Source organism: Bufo gargarizans, chromosome 5 (genome assembly GCF_014858855.1).
Source record: "Bufo gargarizans isolate SCDJY-AF-19 chromosome 5, ASM1485885v1, whole genome shotgun sequence".
Taxonomy (NCBI): Eukaryota; Metazoa; Chordata; class Amphibia; order Anura; family Bufonidae; genus Bufo; species Bufo gargarizans.
Genome location: NC_058084.1, coordinates 417,022,784 through 417,047,994, shown reverse-complemented (window position 1 = coordinate 417,047,994; position 25,211 = coordinate 417,022,784). Strand labels below are relative to the sequence as shown.

The 25,211-nt window shown below is 40.5% G+C and overlaps 1 protein-coding gene across 2 annotated transcripts in view; it reads left to right on the top strand.

The window, feature by feature from the left end:
- Positions 1–25,211, top strand: part of LMBR1 (limb development membrane protein 1) — a 145,946-nt gene that overhangs the window by 108,295 nt on the left and 12,440 nt on the right. For both annotated transcript variants that reach the window (XM_044292685.1, XM_044292686.1), the window contains 5 exons: positions 12,743–12,823; positions 12,987–13,063; positions 13,161–13,238; positions 19,762–19,835; positions 23,491–23,581. In XM_044292685.1, coding sequence (XP_044148620.1) covers positions 12,743–12,823; positions 12,987–13,063; positions 13,161–13,238; positions 19,762–19,835; positions 23,491–23,581 — 401 coding nt within the window. The remainder of the gene's footprint in view (positions 1–12,742; positions 12,824–12,986; positions 13,064–13,160; positions 13,239–19,761; positions 19,836–23,490; positions 23,582–25,211) is intronic.

Sequence of the window (25,211 nt, the reverse complement as noted above, 5' to 3'; positions counted from 1 at the left end):
TTCAATAGAGGATTGCTCAGCAAAAACGAATCCGACACTGAGGCGTGCCGAGACTGTGTAACCGGACAGCATAAAGAAGAAGAAACCAGACTTGCTGCTCCGATGAAATGGTCTGCACAAATGTGGATTATCATATGAATGATCAGATTTGCCACTTCTACTTTCTACTTCAGTTCACCTGTTTCCCAGTGATGAAAGCTCTTCCGAATGGAGCACCATTAGTTCCCTTGACTTTAACCTTATGTACTAAATATTTTCAGTTGGTGAAAGGACAAGTGACTTGGATAATATCAGAAGAGAGGTGGTTGTCATCACACACTTGTTTTCATTTCCTGCAGCCATTGACAATGGATTGTCTCCTGAGTGAACAATGCCTGGTGCAACAGGGAATAATGTGCCTGCAAAATGTTATCCTAAGTTGTTTCAAGGTCATCGAGGTATTCGAGGTCAAGAACCATGTAAAGCAATAGTTGTAAATCCTTCTTGGGTTCGTATGTTGTGCTGTAGAACTCAGTGGAGGACGTTGCCTATCCATGAATTGTGAAGAATGTAATGTAAATGTATCTGATGGATTAGTAAAACCACAGAAATGTTAATATTTATACAATATATATCTGTATGAGGGAACCTCGTAGGGGTCTGTTCAGACTTGGGTTGTTAACCACAGGCAGTGTTTTCGTCAGGCTCTACGGCAGGCATCCTCAAACTGCGGCCCTCCAGATGTTGCAAAACTACAGCTCCCAGCATGCCCGAACAGCCTACAGGTATCAGCCTACAGCAGGGCATTGGGGGAGTTGTAGTTTTACAACAGCTGGAGGGCCACAGTTTGAGGATGCCTGGTCTACGGCATTTTTCTAGCGCAATCTACAATTCTTTCTGTCAAAAATACCAAATTCTCGACTGACTGAAGAAGACAACCCCAGTCCATGTGCTCTCTTAGGACAAATGGGCATTATACAAGGGGTCCTGAGCCTATAAACCAGCACAGAGAGCCGCTGCAGGGACTATGAAATGCAGTGGACCTCCACCAGCAGAATTGGCTGTTTCAGCGGCTTGCTTCCAGATGATACGGGTTGTCGGTGATGAGACAACAAGTCAGTGGTGCTCATTAGTGACTAGTTTGATGCATCAGACAGTTATAATTAAAAACCATGATGCTTGGGAGAACAGAGCCTGGCTCTGAAATGTATATTATAATATTAATAGGACATTTTCTGATTTGACTCCTATACTTGTGATTTACTGATCCTGTAGCAGAACGTTGTTAACTGGTGAAAGGTTGAATGACATCATTTGTAGAGAGAGACATTATTTTTAATTTTTCAATACTGAACTATTGTGTTATTATAGTTCTAATTTGTGGTACTTTTACCTATTGTAAAGGAACCTTTCACATATACAGCAAAGAACTGTAATACAGCACCCCTGTATTTTCATGGGGCCATACTATACCCCAGTATGAAGTCACAGGAATTATTCCAATAGAAAAACTTACGACACCATGATGTGGGGCCGCAGGGTCGCTGTTCTTCCATATAGCATTGATGCTCACAGTTCTTTTGATTGCATGAGGCCTAAATGTGAGAAGCCTGCAGATCTGGCCAAAGTTAAAGGGGTTGTCTACTTTGGAAGAGTCCTTTAACAATAAGCCGGGACCTCAGCCATCAGCTATAATGTTCTGTTTCTCTGCAGCACCACCTCAGGAAAAATGAAATAGTACATAGTGCCCTTTCACATCAATGGGTTGTCTGTGTAAGCGGGGCAAAAAGTCACGATGGGGAACAGTCAAGTCCTGAAATCTACCCGCGCTACTGTCCCTACCTACTTGCAAGACTTGTTCTAAACGGCCTACAACTGGACGACAGTCTCTACTTGACTGAGTGCTGGGGTCTATGCAGGGAGCAAAGAAAGGATCAAAAAAAAAAACATAGTGACAGACAGACTCAAGGAAAAATACACCAGAAGCAGCAGACTAAACTGTAACAAATGGACCAGGTCCAAATCCAAAGAGAGACAATCGGAGCCAAAATCAAAAGACAAGCACAATATGATACCAAAGCCGGGTCAATACCAAGAAGTCACATCAGGGTCCAAATCGTCAGGCAGATGCAGAGTGAGAAATACAGGCAATAAATCAGCAGTAACTAGGATAATGCTGGACTTGCTGGCGTTCCCCATGATTGGCGGGCACTCCTGAATTTGAAGCCTAGTTACCATAGAGATAAGACGCGACCACGGGCATCCCAGGTATTACACGGGTCCTCCAGAGATGCTCTTGATAAATGTTCCTCTCTGGCCAAAGATTGAGGATCCTGAATTAATTAAAACATACATATAATAATTTGAGGACCTTCAAATTTTCCCTGCAGGTGGCCAGAGGGTTACTGAATATAATGTTATAAGAACTCCACATCTACCGTCTGATGGGCAAGAAAATGTTAATCTGATGTTGTCACTACAAAGCTGTACGTTCTGAGTGGCTGTACATTAGTACTTTGTTCTGAATTCACTGAAGGATTACTGTCTGCCTCTCTAGTCAGCAAAGCCCAAAGTGTCTTTATCAGTGGACGTATTAATCAAAGGAACATGCTGATTTTACTCTGGCACTTGCATGCTAATGCGAAGATGAAGACATTTACCTCGTCGTTTTTACTTTCCATTTTACTTGCGATTTTATGTGTACTGAAGGAAGACCAAGTATACTCATTGCTAAATTTCATCCACCATAGCAGAGGATTGCATGTTTGATTGTTATTTGTGCAATGTTAGATGACTTTATACACTTTTGTATCAGTGGACAGTGAATTTTCTCACACCTGTATTCTCAGAACTTAGCTTTATCAGAAGCTTTCAGTAGTGCAGCCTCAGGCTTTGGACCTGTAATTTCTCAATTAATTATTAGCGTAGAGGATCTTAGCAGGTTTTCCAGCTTCATTGCACTTTTATTTTGTAAATTTCATTTGGTAGATCTTTTTAATAAGGACCAGGGACTAGGACAGGCCTTTAAAAAGTGTACCTACACCTTCAGATAACATTTCAGGATAAGCTGCCCTGAGCTGGTGGGTGGAGATTAGCTGCAATGTTGTTTCCTATACATAGGATATGGAGAAAACATGAGATTCAAGATTCTGCTCCCCAACTCAGAATCACTTAGAAGCAGCACATATGACATTATAGTGAAATACTGCGCAGTATAGAAGTAAGTAAAGCACTTGGGGTGAGAGAGCACATACAATTAGCTGCTGCAGCCTCTGTGTCTGCCTGTGTCTCTCTCGCTGCAGCTCACTCCTCCTCTCCCTTCCCTCTCTGTAGACTTCTATTTGCAGCTGTAATTTGAGCGTCAGTGAGCATTCTCTCAGAGTTCAGGAAAGTGGGAGCTGATAAGCAGAGAGAGAGGCATTTTTGTCTGAAAATATATATTACAAAGTTAATTATTTTCAAATTTACTATTGATGGAAAGTTGTGTGAAAAGTTATCGACCGTTTAAATATGTCCTCCGCCAAACCATGAACAGTCTTTATATAAAACAGATAGATGGAGAGACAACTTAAAGGGCAACTGTTAAATTGCACATTTCTTATTTTCTTTTTCGCTAAGGTCCAAAATCTATTATTGATGAGATCTATGATTCAGTTGTGTTATCCTTTTTATTCTCTGTCCTTTACACTTGCATTCTTGCCAGTAAATCAGGGATTCTGGTATGTTTGCCGACAAGAATATAGCGCTATTCTTGATGAAAAGAACTTTTCTGCAAACCGATGGAGCCAAATAGGACTCCTTTTGGATTCATCAGTATCTGACAATAGGTCTCACAACTTCATTTTTAAATGGCACTCATGATAATCGTATGAACAGAGCCTTGTACTGTATCGTTTCCACTTTACAAATCTCTTGCTTCTCCCATGCCAACACTTTTATGGCCTCCCGCTGGTCTTATCTGGCTATAGTAATAACATGTCAACACAGGACCACTGCAATCAGTCGCTGACCGCAGCGGTGACCTCAATGGTATTGCCACAACACTGCTACAGCCAATGATTGGATGCAGTGGTCATGCGTCCAGTAGACACGTCAGCACTGGAGCAGGGTGAGCCGAGACTGGTAGGGGACCCGCAAAACGACAGCATAGGAATGGTAGTGGATAGGCAAGGTAAAACATTTAATGGGGCTGGATAGCTCACATAATCCCTGTGTGATGGGGTTGAGTTGGCCTATAGAGAATTGTATGCAAAAGGAAATTGCAGAATAAATGCCAAATAATAATTTTTATATAAAATGCTTTTTGAGGAAAATATATTACCATCCAAAGGTTCTTCCATCATGAAATAAAGATTAGTCTTTTAATTATGTAGAATAAGGCTGTTAATGTTAAATTTTTTGGTAAATAAATTCCATGAATCCATTCACAATGTCATGCTCTTCCAGAGGTTTTTGTAAGATTATTGGGCAGTTTCTCTGCCTACAAGATATTATTACAGATGCTTGGTTTACTTTTGCAGTTCTCAAAACTGAATTTGACTTGGCAGAGATCACATGCCTCTTCACAGCAAAAATGTTATAACATGAACAGAGTTGAGAAAAAGACCTTAAAGGGGTTCTGCACTTTGTTTAAACTGATGATCTATCCTTTGGATAGATCATCAGCTTCTGATCGGCGGGGGTCCGACACCGAAGACCCCCGCCGATCAGCTGTTTGAGAAGGTAGCGGCGCTCCAGTAGCGTGGGTCGAGCTAAGCTCTGCTCTCTTGAAAGGAACTTAGCCACGTCCACGCTAGTTGATACTAGTCGTGACTTCAGTGGGCCGGTGGTAAACAGTGAGAAGGCTGCGGCGCTACTGGAGTGCCGCTGCCTTCTCAAACAGCCGATCGGCGGGGGTCCCGGGTGTCGGACCCCTGCCGATCTGAAGCTGATTATCTATCCAGAGAATAGATCATCAGTTTAAACAAAGTGCAGAACCCCTTTAAACTTCTACAAATCTATAAATACAGAATCAACCTATTCAAACTAATATGAAAAGTTGTTATTCTAAAAATCTTCATCCACTTGCATATTATAAGTTATACTAGCAAGAATTAGTCTTTATGTAGAAAACTATGATTTAAATCAAGCCTTACTGACTAGTAAATCAAATCCAGCCTGTGTGTGTGTGTGTGCGTATATATATATATATATATATATATATATATATATATATATATATATATATATATATATATATATACACACACAGTACAGACCAAAAGTTTGGACACACCTTCTCATTCAAAGAGTTTTCTTTATTTTCATGACTATGAAAATTGTAGATTCACACTGAAGGCATCAAAACTATGAATTAACACGTGTGGAATTATATACATAACAAAAAAGTGTGAAACAACTGAAAATATGTCATATTCTAGGTTCTTCAAAGTAGCCACCTTTTGCTTTGATTACTGCTTTCCACACTCTTGGCATTCTCCTGATGAGCTTCAAGAGGTAGTCACCTGAAATGGTCTTCCAACAGTCTTGAAGGAGTTTCCAGAGATGCTTAGCACTTGTTGGCCCTTTTGCCTTCACTCTGCGGTCCAGCTCACCCCAAACCATCTCGATTGGGTTCAGGTCCGGTGACTGTGGAGGCCAGGTCATCTGGCACAGCACCCTATCACTCTCCTTCATGGTCAAATAGCCCTTACACAGCCTGTTTGGGGTCATTGTCCTGTTTGGGGTCATTGTCCTGTTGAAAAATAAATGATGGTCCAACTAAACGCAAACCAGATGGAATAGCATGCCGCTGCAAGATGCTGTGGTAGCCATGCTGGTTCAGTATGCCTTCAATTTTGAATAAATCCCCAACAGTGTCACCAGCAAAGCACCCCCACACCATCACACCTCCTCCTACATGCTTCACGGTGGGAACCAGGCACGTAGAGTCCATCCGTTCACCTTTTCTGTGTCGCACAAAGACACGGTGGTTGGAACCAAAGATCTCAAATTTGGACTCATCAGACCAAAGCACAGATTTCTACTGATCTAATGTCCATTCCTTGTGTTCTTTAGCCCAAACAAGTCTCTTCTGCTTGTTGCCTGTCCTTAGCAGTGGTTTCCTAGCAGATATTCTACCATGAAGGCCTGATTCACACAGTCTCCTCTTAACAGTTGTTCTAGAGATGTGTCTGCTGCTAGAACTGTGTGGCATTGACCTGGTTTCTAATCTGAGCTGCTGTTAACCTGCGATTTCTGAGGCTGGTGACTCGGATGAACTTATCCTCCGCAGCAGAGGTGACTCTTGGTCTTCCTTTCCTGGGGCGGTCCGCATGTGAGACAGTTTCTTTGTAGCGCTTGATGGTTTTTGTGACTGCACTTGGGGACATTTTCAAAGTTTTCCCAATTTTTCAGACTGACTGACTTTCATTTCTTAAAGTAATGATGGCCACCTGTTTTTCTTTACTTAGCTGCTTTTTCTTGCCATAATACAAATTCTAACAGTCTATTCATTAGGACTATCAGCTGTGTATCCACCTGACTTCTCCACAACGCAACTGATGGTCCCAACCCCATTTATAAGGCAAGAAATCCCACTTATTAAACCTGACAGGGCACACCTGTGAAGTGAAAACCATTTCAGGTGACTACCTCTTGAAGCTCATCAAGAGAATGCCGAGAGTGTGCAAAGCAGTAATCAAAGCAAAAGGTGGCTACTTTGAAGAACCTAGAATATGACATATTTTCATTTTTTTCACACTTTTTTTGTTATGTATATAATTCCACATGTGTTAATTCATAGTTTTGATGCCTTCAGTGTGAATCTACAATTTTCATAGTCATGAAAATAAAGAAAACTCTTTGAATGAGAAGGTGTGTCCAAACTTTTGGTCTGTACTGTATATGTGTGTGTGTATGTATATGTATGTATATATATATATATATATATATATATATATATATATATATATATGTATAAAATCAGATTTAAACATCCGTTGGGTCTTTTGTTCTATGGGATAAGTCCTCATGTAGTAAACCCAAGTAAGTAATCCGTAAGCTCTTGCTAACCTCACGTGTGTAGCAAGTGACCTGGGATGGACAAAGTGAAGGTGAACATGTAATTCTGCAGCCTAGGAGTATAGCGTTACAATTAACTCTGTGTTCAGAAAATGATTATAACGCAATGCTGTAAAACATCAGGAATGTCGGCGCTTATCTTGTACACAAACAAATCCCTGACACTTTGCCTTTTGATTAACCCCAGTGAATTCCTTAATATCTCATTACACCCAAATTATACATAGGAAGTTTCAGCTCTATAGCAAAATGTATAATTATGTGCCATCTTGCTCCGCACCCAAAGGTTGGCTTTCAGCTAGCTAGCACAATCAAGAGTCTTGATTTGTCTATGCAACTCCCCCAAAATCAAGATTGGAGAAGGTAACTTTCCAACATCTTAAATTTCACATCTAGCATCGTTTTTTTTTTTTTTTATTGAGAAGAATAAAGCAAAGGAAGATTTTTTATTTTTTTGTCTGTATATTAAATTAGAAAAAAAATGCCTGCAGCTATTGGTTTTCCAAAATCCGCAGAGACGGGCGTGGCAGGATCAAAAATCTGGATTTGATCAAAGTTATTGAGTTAGACGGTATCTTTGCAAAGTTAACAAAGATGAAAGGTGCTGTTTTTATTGCATGCTAGTAACAGTGTAATTTCAAACTAATTGGTGTAGCGATGCCAATCACCCGAAGGGAATGCAAATAGATACTCTTACTGTTTCCTTTGAGGTACGAAACCCCAATGTTGGGGCTGGAAGAAAAACAGAATAATACAGTTAAATTGACCTTAAATGAGCTGCTTTGTGGTTTGTGTGGAGAATTAGAACTAGTCCATGCAAGCCGTGTCTACCGATTTGATCTATTGACTAGACTATTCTGACACAAGATAATGGGCACTTCTCTGAGATATTCTGGTGCCTTGATTAATGCCAATTCTGACTAAAAAGTGTTTCCAGGATCAGGATATTGATGGTCTATCCTCAGGATAGCACGGTGGCTCAGTGGTTTAGCACTGGTTTGAATCCGACCAGGGATAACATCTGCATGGAGTTTGTAGGTCACTCCTCGTTTGCGTGGGTTTCCTCCCACACTCCAAAAATATACAAATATGCAAATTGGCGTCTACGAAATTGACCCCAGGGTAAGTTGTGTGTTGGAAACGAGTGCCTATATGGCAGCCTCTGACTTCCCATGGAGTCACCCCAGCAACACAGCGTTCCATGTGTTTTAAGTCTTTGTGAGAAAAGCACATTAGAAATGTTTGTCATACCTCATGGTGGTCCCACTCTGGGCACCTCCTTAAAGGGGCTGCAAGTGTTACATTGTTTACATGGAGCCATCTACAGCATGCCGTCTACTCAGTGGTGTAAGGTATCACAGTTTTTTCTCTTGGCTATTCAATGGCAATGCCTCCAGTCCTCCTAGAGTCTCACTTACATATGAACATGGGACCAACACAGAGGCCTTCAGCTGCCAAGTTTAAGTTTTATAGGTACAATTCTGCTGACAGATTCCCCTTAATGCTTCAGATGGGAAATCACTTTAAGACTGGATTCTAGAGTCCAGATTCAAGATGTGTATTTTGGCCTGACCAGGTGTTTATTGACCCAGACTCACTGCATCATTGGGTCATTAAACCCGCTGTCAGTCTGGGACAAGTTTTCAGAGTAAAGACTTCAGAATCTGGACGTGTTTAGCAGCCTAACCACTTCACATCCGCCTATAGAATATAAACTTCCTATGGGTGGATATTTATCTCTGAATGTCCATTCAGAGATGGCAGCCGCACGCTAATCGTGCAGCTGCCGAGTTGAGGGCCCAGTGTTATTGAAAGCAGGGCACCCCAGAGAGAAGGCAGGGACAGTTCCCAGGTATCCCTGCCTTCTAAATCGCTGTATACACAGAGATCAACAATATGCGCTTCCTCTCCCGGCCTGGTGGTCATGTGACCCCCGGGGTCGGGAGAGTGCAGGAGCTGTCGGGTCTTATAGACCTCGATCAGCCCTGCACTGAGGCTGTACAGCGTTGTATTCTGCTGTACAGCCTCTCTGACAGCCCCAGTTACAGGAGAAATCCTTAGTGAGAAAAAAAAAAAAGTTAAGTTAAATGTCCCCCAGAGGTTTGTATGACCTTATGGGGGACACAAAGTGTAAAATAAAATAAAAAATTGTAAAAAATAAAAAAAGGTTTCACATGTAAAAAAATAAAATTACCCAATTAAGTAAGTTTAATAGACAAATTTTGTATCCCCGCGTCCGTAATGACCGGCTCTATAAATATATCACATGATCCACCCCATCTGATAAACCACAAAAAATAAAAAAATAAAACTGTGTAAAAAATTCACCTTACATCACAAAAAGTGTAACTCCCAAGTGATCAAAAAGGCGTATGTACCACAAAATGGTACCAATAAAACAGTCACCTCATCCCACAAAAAATGAGCCCCTACATAAGAAAATCTTTTAAAAAATAAAAAATACTGTAGCTCTCCGAACATGGAGACATTAAAACATAATTTTTTTGTTTCAAAAATGCTATTGTTAATAGTGTTAAAGTGTAATACTTAAATAAATAAGAAAAAGTATACATATTGGGTGCCCCTGCACAAGATGATTGGCAGAAAAAAAAAATAAGGCGTTCAGAAAATGGAGACGCAAACTTTTTTTTTTTTCAAAAAAGCTTTATTATGTAAAACTGAAACAAAGAAAGTGGACCTATTTGATATCATTGCATCCGTAACAACCTGCTCTATAAAAATAGCCATGATCTACCCTGTCAGATGAATGTTGTAAAAAATAAAGACAGTGCCAAAATAGCAATTTTTTTGGTTACCTTGCCTCACAAAAAAACATAGAGCAATAAAAATTCATATGTACCCCAAAATAGCAGCAATAAAACTGGCACCTTATCCCCTAGTTTCCAAAATGGGGTCACTTTTTGTGAGTTTCTACTGTAAGGGTGCATCAGGGAGGGCTTCAAATGGGACATGGCATCTAAAAACCAGTTCAGCAAAATCTGCCTTCCAAAAACCATACGGCGCTCCTTTTCTTCTGCGCTCTGCCGTGTGCCCTTACATTAGTTTACGACCACATGTGGGGTGTTTCTGTAAACCGCGGAATCAGAGTAATAAATATTGAGTTTTGTTTGGCTGTTAACCCTTGATGTGTTTAAAGAAAAAATGGATTAAAATGGAAATGACCATTATAGCGCCGATGCTCACAACCAGAGCAGGAGAAAGACACATGCTTACAGCGCTGATACTTAGTTCTAAGTGTTAGGCAGGTGTCTTGATCTAATAGTGTCTGAAGTGCTCCTGATGAAGTGGGGTAGTTTTGTATCCCCATAGAAACGCGTCGAGCCGTGCACAGTAACAAGCTTGTTATTATTACTGCCAGGCTGTGATACGTCAGGCAGGGTTGTTTGCTGGGACCAGCTGGTCATTACCTTCACCAGGCTGTGTCACGGTATAGACAGTAGAGCCGTGTGCTGTAACAAGCTGGTTAGAATCATTACCAGACTGTGTTACACCAGGCAGGATTGTTTGATGTAATCAGTTGGTCACACTGTTACCAGGCTGTGTTACGGCAGGCAGTAATCGGTATTAACGCCTCCAACATTGCTATCATCTATTATTGTTTCTGTCCACACTCTATACCAGCTTGTGGACCTAGGACCTACAATGCCTGTCCCTGACTTCACTATGATAGATTTGTCATAGTCGACCATCAGGGATAGTCACTAATCCTAGGCATATTGCACAAAGCGGTGTGTCAGACATCTACGACTGACACGCAGCGATCACTACAGCTCTCATTGGTAATAGTTTTAGTATAGGGCTCTAGCATCTGAGCTGTATATGCCTTTTGAGTGCCTGTTGTGTCAGAATTAATTGGGTTCACACCCTATATATTTTATACTTCTATACCCAATAAACATTTTTAGTTTTGTTTTAACGTTCTAGTCAGGCTTTTGAGATATCAATTATTAGAAACGTATACCACTTATACTCTGTATTAGTGGGAGGGTTTTCATGAAAAGTCTGCCCAAATTTTTTTATTTAGAAATGTAATCTCAATTTTCCTTCAATTCTTGTGGAACACCTTAATGTTTAACAAACTTTGTAAAATCAGTTTTGAGTAACTTGAGTTTCTACAATGTGGTCAATTATGGCGGGTTTCCACTATGTAAGCCCCACAAAGTGACTTCACTCCTGAACTGGTCCTTAAAAAGTGGGTTTTGGAAATGTTTCTTAAACATTTTTAGAATTGCTCCTAAATTCTAAGCCTTCTAACGTCCTAATAAAATAAAATGACATTTACAAAATGATGCCAACATAAAGTAGACATATTGGGAATGTTAAGTAATAAATATTTTATGAGGTATCGCTTTCTGTTTTAAAAGCAGAGAAATCAAAATTTTTAAAACTGTGAATTTTTCAAAATTTCTGGTAAATTAGTAAATTTGGGATTATTTTATGAATAAAGGTGAAATATATCGACTCAAATTTACCACTGTCATGAAGTACAATGTGTCGAGAGAAAACAAAGAATGGTTTGGATAAGTAAAAGTGTTCCAAAGTTATAACCACATAAAGTGAAACATGTCAGATTTGCAAAATTAGGCCTGGTCAGGAAAGGGGTAAATGGCCCAATCTGGAAGTGGTTAAAAATATTTTCATCCTACATTCATTTTCTATTACTTTGTGTGAGTAATGCAGAAGTTAAAGCGATGGTCATTCTAAAGTTTTACTTTTTAGATATTTGATATTATCTGAAGAATTGACAACGAAAGTGAAGCCATATTTGCCTTTTAGACGCTGTATGATCAGCTATCATTTTGTCAGTATGTAATGTTACAAAATGCTAATTCACCATCAGTGACTGCCCAAGGCTCTGTTCACATTACGGTCGAAACGTTGCATTTTTGCTGGTGAAATAAATTCCACAGAAGTGAGTGCTGCGGTTTCTTCATATATGACGCATCCAAGGGGGAACTTCAGACTGGCTCCTAACACGGCTGGCACCACCACAAGATGAGGCTTTATTTTTTCCGTTGTGCTGCTATACGCATTTTTTTTTCTCTCTTCACACTGGTGTTATTTGCTAAATATTCCAAATATTTTTCCCGGCAAGAATACCATAGTCTGCAGCACTGTAATTGCCATAAAAAAATTCACTCATTCTGATCTGACGGACATCACTATAAGTCAGTGGCATCCATCAAGATTTGTTGAGATCCATCCTAAAACATATCAGTCATTGCTGTCATGGCTCAGATGTGAAGGAAGCAAAGCCAAAGCAGCTTAAAGGGGTTGTTCAAGGATAGAAGAGCATGGCTGCTCGCTTCTACAAAACAGTGCTAAACCTGATCTGTGTATATGGCAGCCCAGCCTGATTCACTTCAGTGTAACTGAGCTGCAATACAAGATGCAACCCATGGACAGGACACCATGTTTTTTTCTAATCCTGGACAACCCCTTTAATTCTATGGCTGTCCCAGAGCCATTGCCCAACGCGTCATTAACCAATTGTAAATGATGCTGTATGTGTCCCTTCCTAATGTGCTTTGCTGCATGAACATCTGATAACCTGGTCATACAGATATAGGGTTTAGTGGTACCTGAACCTTGGTAAGCTCAGTCTTGTGATCTTATCAGTAGGGTTTGTAGATGTATATGCACATGAAGCGCTAAGATCATGATTTTGTTTTTTCTACAGGAGGAAATTCTGCAGTGGACTACAATACGAAGAGGATTGAACATGAACTTATGAACGCAAAAGCTATGAAATCAAAGCTTGGTTAGTAAATATATGATTTGATAAAAATATCTCTCCAAAAATTATATCCGTTTTTTTGTGCCTGCGAGTAGCAAGCTTGTGAAGCCTTACATTTCGGTGAGCTTGTGGTGGCAAGTTTTTTACTATAATTTATATGGTTTTGTTTGTCCCTCTGTTTTTAAAGAAAGACGCAAGAAAGCTTCAGTCTGGGAGAGGAACCTGATCTATCCAGCTGTAATGATACTGCTCCTCATTGCAACGGTAACCATATTGTACCAAACCTTCTGTAGAATAAGAACTCCATGGTCGTTTTAGCTGCCGGTAAAGTCTAGTCACTGGTTTGCATCTTTTCTTTCAGTCCTTCTCTGTGATTTTGGTGTCCTGCAACATCCTACGCCTGCTGGTTGATGAGACTGCAATGCCAAAAGGCTCAAAGGTACAGAGGTTGTGGGTTTCTAATGCAAAAGCAGAAGCTTCGGTGCTGATGTTCAAATTTACATAGTGTATACAGGGATTGATTACCAAGAACCCTCCTAAGGCGTCAAGGGAAGGAACGTCTCTACATGAGAAGGGTTGTATGTATGTGCCAATGCTCTGATTTTATATACACTTACACATATAATCATGACTTTTTTATCACAGTTTTTTCCCCCAAAAATTTAAATTAGCTGTTTTCCGTATGGCATTAATACTTTTTATATTGTAATAGTACAGGAGTTTTTGCACATGGCGATGCCCATAATATGTATCCTTTTTATTTTTATGATTTTTTATTTTCATTTTGGGGAAAGGGGGAAGATTTTAGCAATTTTTTTTGTACAATTTTATTTTTTATAGTTCCGATCAGGAACTATAACAATCATTCATTAGATTTCCTCTTTCATATACTATGAAGGGGCAGGGGCTCCATAGGAACTAATGTGCAGCAGCGTCCTGTCACACAGGAAGACAGGGGCTGACACACACTGCATCCGGCTCCCCCGATCATCGCCAGGCCACACCCGGAAGTGCATGCTTCCAGGTTTTAGCGTGTCCAGATGCCGTGGTCACGTTTGACCACAGCATCTGAAGGGTTATAAGGTCACTACCGGCATTACCGCAAGCTATCCCATGGTTTGGAAGGGGTTTAAACATGAGGAATGAGGACCCTGCTCCCAAGAGCTTACAGTCTATTAGGAGATAGGGGTGACACAGAAGGTAACAAGTGCTTGATTTGTACAATGGTCCATCCATCTTAATACCACAGGGGAGTAGATATAAAGCTTGCAGGAGCCAGTCACCTGCAGGTATCTGTAGTACTTCTGGGAGCCTGTAGTGTGGATATTTGACGATGATTAGGTTTAAAAGAATGATAATGTGGGGGGATGAATGGAGAAGAATAAGATTAGAGATGTGAGAGGCTAACCTAAAAAGATGTCTCTTTAGGCAGTGCCTAAAACTGTAGATGTTATGAATTAATCTAATTTCTTGGGGTAGGGCATCCCAGAGAACGGGTGCAGCTCGTGATAAGGCTACATGCACACGAATGTTGTTTGTTTCCGTGCCCGTTCCGTTTTTTTTGCGGATAGGATGTGGACCCATTCATTTCAAGGGGTCTGCAAAAAATGCGGACAGCACATTGTTTGCTGTCCTCATCAGTATGTCCGTCTCCACAGGTAATCCCCAGCAAAATCCATAATTGCATGTTGTGGATTTAACACCCTCCCCCTTAGAACTTAGTGGGAAAAATCAGCAAAACAGTCCCCCAACATTGCCAGAGCAGAAATTGACATACGGAGGATTTTTACAATTCGCAGTCACTTTGCTGCTACTATAATCCACTGCAGATTTTCCGTCTGCAAATCCAATGGAAAGTGCACAGCAATTCCATTATGTGTGGATAAGTCATTTCTTTATCCTGCCATGATGATTCCTGTACTTTTTCATCTATTTATGTTTAATATATTTATTTATCTCCGCTTTTCTGACCTCAGTTGTACACGGGGAAGTGTTATCAGTGGTTGATAACAACATTCTCTGTGTAAATGCGTATACAGAGATGGTGGGCAGTCACCGATGGCTGTACACGGGGGAGGTGTTAGTGATTGATAGTAGGGCTGAAACGATTACGGTACTCGATTGAATCGAGTAACTCGACACAAAAAAATGCTTGATGCAAATTTTTTGCATTGAGGATGTGTTTGTGTCATGTGAAGAGCAGCTGATGGCACTAGGGGGAGCCTAACGGCACTGGGGGGGGGAGATGCTGATGAGTTTTCATAAGGAAAAACATTCTTGTAATTAGTTTTTTGTTATTAAAGTATTCGATTAATCGTTGGAGTAATTGGTAGAATACTCGATTACAAAAATTATCTGCCCTAATTGATAGCATTTTCTGTGTAAATGTGTATACATAGAGAGCTGTCAGTCACTGATCGCTGTTCACAGGGGTTTTCTTAAATTCTGAAAAAACTTATCTATAAATAAAGTTTTACTAAATCTTTTCCCACAGAAATATATACTGTTCTGCTCATCTCATCCTGCTCTATAACATGCTGCCTGCAGATTGCACTGCATTTTGTGGTGACAGATCCTTTCGTATAAAGTTTTTTAATTGCTCTTTGCTAACATGGTTGACTGTCCTGCACCAACGTGTGACTATATAAATCCTACTGTCAGCTTTTTAGTAGTAGGTAGACTGATTTATGATATCCTAATGCAATATATGGATTGTAGAGCGACTATTGGAAATACACTGATCATATTTTCTCTTTTTTATGTGCTCAATTTATTTTTTTCTTAACCTTGGAAAAAAGTTCTTTCTGTATTTTCTACCCACAAGGAAGGAATTGAATTTCTTCCCTTTGTAAAATAATCTGTAGTTTTTTTTTTTTGTGTCTACCTAAATTTACCACTGAGCTTTTGCTTGTCGGTTTTGTATTTGTGTAGAAACCTGCGCAGGTGTAAGGAAGAATGTAATGAAGCAAGCTGTTGTCTGCGATCACATTTTTTGGCATCAGTGGCACATTCTCCTTAAGAACCTGTCCTAGATTTTTTTTTTTTCATGATACCTGTACGACGGCTTTGGTGGATGTCTGCAAGTCAGAAGAAGCTGGATTCTGGCCAGTGCTCTGATCTCATCGCGTGGAGGAATAAATTTATGTTCCGTAGGAATCATTAAGCCATTCTTAAAGAACTCTTCTCCCCTCACTACTGACACCTCACACTTTCAGATGCGCTTACGGTTTTTTGTTTTCATTGTTTTATGTATGAGATGTTAGTTTGATCATTCAGTGGCTCTGTCCATGTATGTTTCCACCAGGATTTTTATATACGGCAGACAACAATTTTTTTTTTATGCACCAAGGCGCCCCATTAAAATCTGTAGATTTAATTGTGTGCATGCACTGGTCTGATCTATTGATGAGCTGAAACTTTGCGACCACATGGCTGAATAAATTATATATATTTATTAATTTTTCTTTGAGAGTGCTTCCCTTTTTTATTTTTATATACCGTATTTTTTACTTTATAAGATGCACCTGATGATAAGATGCACCACAGGTTTTAGAGGAAGAAAAAAGAAAAAAAAATATTTTTCATCAGACCCCCCATAAATATCAGGACATCGGATCAGACCCCCATATCAGCCCTCAATGTCAGAACCCCGTCAGACCTCAGATCAGCCCTTAGTGTCAGGCCCCCTTCAGACTTCAGATCAGCCCTCAATGTCAGACCCCCCCAATCAGAGTTCCTTGCCAGAACTATCAGACCTCAGATCAGATTAAAATGATAAATTCCTCTTACCTCTTCTGCGCCGCAGCTCCTCTTCAAAGTGCGTGCACTGTGTCCTGACTCTGTACGCGGCCAGGTCAGTGCAGCACCCGCCCCAGGAAGGAAGACCAGGGAGGGTGAGTACTGGAAGCGGACCCTGCTCCTGGCACCTAATGCATACTAGTGACCACTTCTTCCACTTTTAGGGGGGAAAAAGTGCGTCTTATAAAGATTATATGTTGTCTAGTCCTTTTGGCTTGTACCTCCAAGTTAGATTTTTTTTATTTATTTTTTTGCAGTGCTGCCATTTTTCGTGTGTATATATACAGTGCTGCCCATAATTATTCATACCCCTGGCAAATTTTGACTTGGTTACTTTTATTCAACCAACAAGTCATTTTTTGATGGGAAATGACATAGGTGTCTCCCAAAAGATAATAAGACGATGTACAAGCATTATTGTGGACAAAAAAAAAACATTTCTCAGCTTTTATTTACATTTGAGCAAAAAATACAAGATGTTCCGCATTGTGGAAAATCTCAGAGGACGTGATCGGAAGCCAAAATTGACACCTGTGCTGGCCATGAGGATAGTTAGAGAGGTGAAGAAGAATCCAAGGATCACCACCAAGGCCATCCTGGTGAATCTGGGCTCTGCTTGTGGCAATGTCTCAAGGCAGACAATCCAACGGCACATTTTCAGATGCGCTTACGGTTTTTTGTTTTCATTGTTTTATGTATGAGATGTTAGTTTGATCATTCAGTGGCTCTGTCCATGTATGTTTCCACCAGGACGCCACTTCTCCAGATAAGGCACACAAAAGCTCGCTTGGCCTTTGCAAAAGCTCATCTGGACAAAGAAGAAGACTTCTGGTCTTCTACGTTATGGTCAGATGAAACAAAAATTGAATTGTTTGGTCACAATGATGTTTCCTTCATTTGGCGTAAAAAAGGAGAAGCCTTCAACCCAAAGAAAACCATCCCTGCTGTCAAACATGGTGGTGGGAGCCTAATGCTTTGGGGGTGTTTTTCAGCCAATGGACCAGGGAACCTAATCACAGTAAACGGCACCATGAAAAAAGAGCAATACATGAGGATTCTCAACGACAACATCAGTCAGTCTGCAGAGAAACTTGGCCTTGGGCACCAGTGGACACTTTAGCATGACAATGACCCAAAACACACAGGAAAAGTGGTGAAGAAATAGTTAGCAGACAACAACATTAATGTTTTGGAGTGGCCCAGCCAGAGTCCAGACTTGAATCCAATTGAGAATCTGAGGGAGGTAAAGATCAGGGTGATGGCAAGAAGACCCTCCAACCTGAAAGATCTGGAGCTCATTGCTGAAGATGAATAGGCAAAAATACCTGTGGAGACATGCAAAAAGCTGGTCTGCAATTATAGGAAGCGTTTGATTGCTGTAATAGCCAATAAAGGCTCTTCTATTGATTATTAAGAAGGGTATGAATAATTTTGGACTGGACACTTTTTGCTCAAATGTAAATAAAAGCTGAGAAATGTTTTTTTTCCCACAATTAATGCCTCTTGTACATCGTCTTATTATCTTTTTGGGAGACACCTATGTCATTTCCCGTCCAAAAATTACTTGCTGGTTGAATAAAAGTAACTTTAAGTAAAAATTTGCCAGGGGTGTGAATAATTATGGGCAGCACTGTACATATATATGTGTGTGTGTGTGTGTGTGTGTGTGTGTGTGTATAAATATTTGAAAAATGGCAGCACTGCAAAACTAGGAAAAATTAAAGTTGGAGGTGCAAGCCAAAAGACTAGACAACATATAATCCTATATATATATATACCGTATATGCCGGCGTATAAGAGGACTGGGCGTATAAGACAACCCCCAACTTTTATACTGAAAATATAGAGTTTGGGACATTACTGCATCCCACCACCATCCCTGGGTACCTCTGCCATCCCTGAATCCCACCACCATCCCTAGGTACCACCGCCATCCCATGGTATCACCACCATCCCTGCATCCCACCACCTTCCTTGTCCTCCCTCTCTGCCTCCCAGACCCTAAACATGTGCCACCTATACCCTGAACATGTTTTTGTTATGTTATTCTTCATATTCACATTCACATATGCACAACTGCGCCGCACTTAGATATACGCCACACGGAGATCTCGCACATGCGTAGGAGCGAGATGCGAGCGGCCGGGAGGATGGCGGTACAAGGAGCATACAAGGTACAGAGCAGGGGGGAGGCATACAAGGTACAGAGCAGGGGGCGGTATACAAGGTACAGCGCAGGGGGGGCATATGCCGTGGGTTACATCGCAGCTCTCAGCTGCTGGGGATACAAGGCAATAGCCCGGGCTCTCTCTGTTGATAATTCGGGCGTCCCGGCACTGCAGCGCCCGCCATACCCGGCGTATAAGACGACCCCCCACTCTAGAAAATATTTTCTAGGGCTCAAAAGTAGTCTTATACGCCAGTATATATGTGTATATATATATATATATATATATATATATATATATATATATATATATATATATATATATAATTTTATTTATTGTTTATTTTTTCTCAGACCAGCGCATGCACAGTGTTATTCAGTGAAATAATGGAAGGTTTATGGAGAAGCGTCTCTAAACAGCATTATACTGTTAGTGCTTATGCTTATTGTAAGGCCTCATGCACGTAATCCTATTTTTCATAATTTTCTGTGGATACCACACTGGCTTATTCATTTCTATGGGGCCATGTGCACTTCCATATTTTTTGGCGGATCCGTATGCCTGTTCAGCAAATTAAGTAACATGTCTTTTTCTTGTCAGTATTATGGATGACAATAGCCATTTGTGTTGATGGTAGTGCTAAAAATGCGGAGTACACAGAGAAGGTATCCGTATTTTGTGGATCCGAGGTTTTCAGACTGAAATACGGATACAGACGTCTGCATGAGGCCTAATACAGAACTGCATCTATATTACACAAGATATAATGTAAAATGAGTCGCACAGAATTTTGATGATTCTAAAAAAAAAAATGGAGATTCGCTATAAGGGCTAGAGTAGATAAATGCATCTGCGTATATATGTCATTTGTATCTGTTAGTGTACACATTTTGAATGTATTATATCTTATTGAATTTAGTTTTTATGTATGACTTTAGTGCAAAGCACATTAAACTATATATGTATTTATTTATTTATTTATTTATTTTTCACCAGGGAGCAGGTATTGGAAATGCATCACTGTTCACATTTGGATTTGCTGGAGCTGCTTTGGAAATCATTCTAATTTTGTATCCTTTGTATGCTGGGTCTGTATTGCTTTCATTTTCTGTGTTCAGCCCTATCCGTAAAGTGTGACCACATGCTCAATATGGTGCTCTTTCTTCAAAGGCTGGTGAGTGGTGAAATGAAGTGCTTCGCCCATGGGCAGTCATTGTAGTAAGCATCTTTTCAGGGTTATTTAGTTGAACATTTGGGTGACCAATAGATATTTCCCTATGGTCATTGCCCATCTTTCTAGATGTCACATATACAGTACTGGACTATTTGAATAATGTGATATACCTGTATACAGGTGAAACTCGAAAAATTAGAATATCGTGCAAAAGTTAATTTATTTCTGTAATTCAATTTAAAATTAGAATATTGTGAAAAGGGTTAATATTCTAGGCTCAAAGTCAGCTAATTAATCCATACCCCCTGGGCAAAGGGTACCTGACATTGTGACTTTGTTTTTTTTTTATAAGCTGTAAGCCATAATCATCCAAATTTGAAATATCTCGCTTTGCATGTAATGAGTCTCTCATATATTAGTTTCACCATTTAAGTTGCATTGCTGAAATAAATGAACTTTGCATGATATTCAAATTTTTCGAGTTTCGCCTGTATATGTACATTGGTATCTATATGCTGGTTGCCTTGTTATTTTCTGCAATGTTAGTGTTAACACATGATGACACATATAAAGGGGATGGCTGTAAAGAACAACCTCACTGTATGAAGAAGTCAGCTATACTAACCCTCAGCTAGGGAAACCATGTTTGCTATGCCTTTTCCCATGCAGCAGCCACTAAAAGGACTTTTGACAGGGGTCGTCTTTTTGAGGCAACCTATTTAAATGGGTTATCTGGCATTGTTAAAGGGCATCTGTCAGCAGATTTGTACCTATGACCCTGGCTGACCTGTTACATGTGCACTTGGCAGCTGAAGGCATCTGTGTCGGTCCTATGTTCATATGTGTCCACATTGCTGAGAAAAATGATGTTTTAATATATGCAAATGAGCCTCTAGGAGCAATGGGGGCGTTGCCGTTACACCTTTCTCTGCAACTGTCACGCCCACTCCACTTTGACAGGGCCAGACGTAATGGCGTTTTCACTCCCTGGTCCTGTCAATCAAAGTGGAGAGAAAGCAGCAGTTACAGAGAGAGCTGAGCCTCTAGGTGTAAGGGAGGTTACACATCATGGTTTATGCCTTCGTTTGACTTATACTTTACAAACAAAAGATACAACAATGTAGCACACCACGTTCTTGTATCCTGCACAGTCCAGTAAAAAAAAAAAAAAAGTATATTTTTTTATTATACAATGGAACTCTATGGTGACTGGATGCCACTGTATTGTATCAGTCTGAGGAATCCACTTAACGTATACTTTTTTTGTATACGTTGAAAGGATGGGAAAAACATGATATCAACCCACCCTAATGGCAATGCCCCTGTTGCTCCTAGAGGTTAATTTGCATATATTATATAATATATTCTAAGCATGAACATGGGACCAACACAGATGTCTTCAGCTGCCGAGCGCACAGGTAACCGGTCAGCCAGTTTCATAGGTACAAATCTGCTGACATATGCGCTTTAAAGCCCAATTAAATGTGAAGCCTGTTTTACACCTGCCGATTTTTCAGCATGATGATCACTAACGAGCTTACGGTGTCAAGTGGAGTGCTTGGAGTCCTCGGGAAGCACTAGGAGCATCCAGCAACCGAGGTACCCAGTTGGGGTGCCAGGAGATCCTTTACAGTAAGCAAATTGGATTAGCTGTAAAAACGGTGTATTTCATCCCGTCTTGCAGCCTGCAGGTGTCGCTGCCATCATTGCTATGGAGGAACATTAATCTTGTGTAATCCAAGGACATGGGCGGTGACCGACATATTGTGGCAATTCAGAATGCAGCTTTTACAAGCATCATTAACCCTGACCAATGCTCTCTTGTGTCTTCTTTTGTTAATACATATGCTGTTGGACATACTTATACACTTTGATTTGCATTCTTGTACTGCAGTAGGGTTCACATGTATGTTTTATATATAGGTCACTATCCTATGTAACAGTGGAGATCGGAAGCAGCTCTGGTGTTCTCTGCATAAACGCCTAGAATGTTTTTCCCACCTTAAAATTTTTTGGGACTGGTGGAGGTCCTCTTGGAACCCCACCGATCCTAAGAATAATGGGACTTGCACATCGCTGCTGCAGCCGCTTGGCTGTGCTGGGAACTGAGACTGGCTGGAGTTTCCTGCACAGACAGTGGACAGGTCCTTCTGTGCAGAGAACACATAGTGGAGGGGACGCGGTGATATACCAGCACTGTGTCTTCTTTGTTCTCAGGATCGGTGGGGGCCCTCTACCAATATAATAATAGAGTCCTGATTACCCTGCCCACACACAGGATGATTCACAGCCTTCTGTATACACACTGATACAGAAAGAACTGTCAATCATCCTTTGTGGGCGGAGTAATCAGGACTCTCTCCGTCTCTCCTAGGAGTCCTGTCAGGATTTACTCTGCTTTTTATTTAGAAATCCTGCTCTATTGTATTATATAAACCTATATATAAAAGAGCTCAGCTTCTCTCCCTATATCCTGCCCTCAGTTGGGGCAGCAGAATTTACCTGACATGTTCACTTATAGCATTTTCCCGACCACTTTTTTTTTAGCTTTTTTGCATCAGTGCATCATACTACAGATATGTGGACCGAAAAACAGTGGTGGGCTCTCATAATGAATGGTACAAACTGCAAAAACAGTCTGGTCCTAAGGCCCTGAATTGGTAGTATTTAACTTTGTTCTTAAAGGAGTTATGCTATGATTGATGTAAAAAATGAAAATCTAACACCACATAGTTATAGTGCATTACAATCTCTTTCTAACAAAGCTAGAACCAGCCCTGTACCTCACATGGTTCCAGAGATCTCCATATTGACCGCTCCAATTGCAATGCTACATTATCTTCAGCCTGGCAGCTCAGGGGGGTGTCCTTTCCGTTGCAGCTCTCTCCCTGTAACTGCCACAGCTTCTAACACAACATGTGGCTGGCGACAGTTGAAAATTTCAACAGAGCGCGCTCGACCAGCTCAGTGAGACGGACAAAAAAAAAGGAAAAGACCAAACAGCAGGTGGCGCTATACAGATAGATTTTTATCGAATCGCTCAGTGGCTATACTAAATTTTTAATTACATGCAATTACAAAAGTATTTAGATCCAGGTGCTGGTTTTAAAAATGTAGAATATGTTTTACAACGCAACCCCTTTACACTAAATGGTAATCCTAATGTACAGTGTGGCTGATATTCTGTTTCTGGAGATGTGCAGAGGAGGAAAAGGCAGAATATAATATTTAACGACATGCCAGAAAAGGATTCGATTACTGTATTTACTGGCGAGTTATCATATTTTTTACATTTCAGGTGTGCACAGGTAGCAAGGAGGGAAATACCGCTGACGGTTTACAGCTGTACATTGGTTATGTTGTGTGCATTTGAAGAGTGTCTTCTGGAGGGTTCACATCTATCACCTGGAGTGACACGAGGGTATGAATCCACCAGGTTAGCCCTTCTATAAGCCCTTGAGGTGTTTCCACTAGAGGTTACCGAGTACTCAAGCATTCTTCCCGGCAGACCCGTCCATTATTCTGCTTCTATTACCTTGACTCTCACGCAGCTATCTGATGGTTTCCTCTGTGGTCGGCTTCTACAGCCTATGGTTTTTTGGAAGCTTCACGCCCAGAAAAGATGACACAACAATGACAAAGGTAACCATAATGGCAATGAGGAAGATGATGGTCACCCCTTTGGCCGGTTTTATTCCACCGTTATAAGTATTTCCCGCTCACAACCCACCGGCCAAGCTATTAAGTAATTGTTCCCAGTGGCTCTTTTGCAGCGGTTTGTATTTGTTTGTAGCCTCAAACAAACACAACAAACTGGAAGATTTTCTAAATGCCAAATGAGTGGGAACAAGGGATGTGCGCTGTGTTTAATTTGGACGCCATCCATTCATTTGCTAAAAAGAGAGAGCCTGCAATTACTGGGCTTGTTAACCAGCCATAGAAACCATGAAAGGGAGTTTTCTTTCTTCCCAAAGAACCGTATTGCTAATGAGTAACTTTGTGCGAAACTGTACTTCACTCAGCCGGTTTGAAGTCTGAAGAACCTCGGCGACTGCGAGGAATACAGACATTTTTTCACATTTAAATGATTAAAATAAGACTGGAGGGGCCCATTCAATTACGTCTTACAAGTTAAGGCTAATTTGACTTCGCACAATCTGACACCAGGCCTGAGAAGAATGAAACTGTTAAGTAACGCTTTGACACAGATGTACACATTTATTTTTGTTGAATATTCCCACAAGCTGGCTGAGGAGGTCAGTAACTAAGGAGCAGACATTGTCCTGTTTAATTGCCCATATGACTCTTCTCCCCCGCTCCTTTCTCTAGTGTCTAGAACTCTCTTAGCACTTACGCTCTCAGCCACGCTATAGTTACAATACTAAAATTTACTCCTAGAAGCTAATGGTTTGGAGAGTTCATTTTATTTTTAGTGCCCCATTAAACCTTTACCTGGACTTCTGTTCTCCTTTAGATTCCTGATCCAGTATCTCTTGATAGCTTTGTAGAGTCTGGTTCCTCAGAATGGGAATCTGATTCCACGTTTTATCATCTTCATTATAGTTCTGGTCCAATTTTTAGGAAGAAGTGACTCGTGGTATTACTCCAACACAGTGGCACTGTCCTTTTGGGTGTTGCTGAATCGTAATGCTGTTGGTTGCATACATAATAGAACAGTGTCTCTCAAAGTCTGCTAGGGCCTTAAGAGGAAGTAGACAAAGCATCTGTGGTTAACATCCATGACCAAATTGAAATCACTTGATTTACCTTTACATAGTATGTAAGGACTAAAAACAAACATATGTCCATCCAGTTCAGGCTGTTATTCTAACATTAAAGACTATGAACACCTTATGGGGCAATCTTTTTTTAATTTTTTTTATTATTATTATTGCATCCTACTAATTTTGGGCAATTGGTCTTTATTAAATTTTTTTAGCAGTTTTTGTGCTGCAGGGGTTAAATTGCAGTCTATTTGTAGGCGATCACTTTGTTTACTCTGGGTCCCGTCATATGATGGCTCATGTGTAGCTGTTATCTCGTATCTCTGGATCTCATAAACACTCATTTAGGTTATATTCTTATCAGTTTAAAAACAATTTAGCTATAATGATTGTTTATAATGCCTTTAAGCCCTTAAAGAGGTTTTCATTGATTACTGTGGTATTTAGCAGATATAATCATATAGTTGCTAACCTCATCTTTCCCATGTTTTTTTTCAATTTGGACTCCTGTCCCTGTATCCAATCAAACCCATAATGCACTTCTCCAT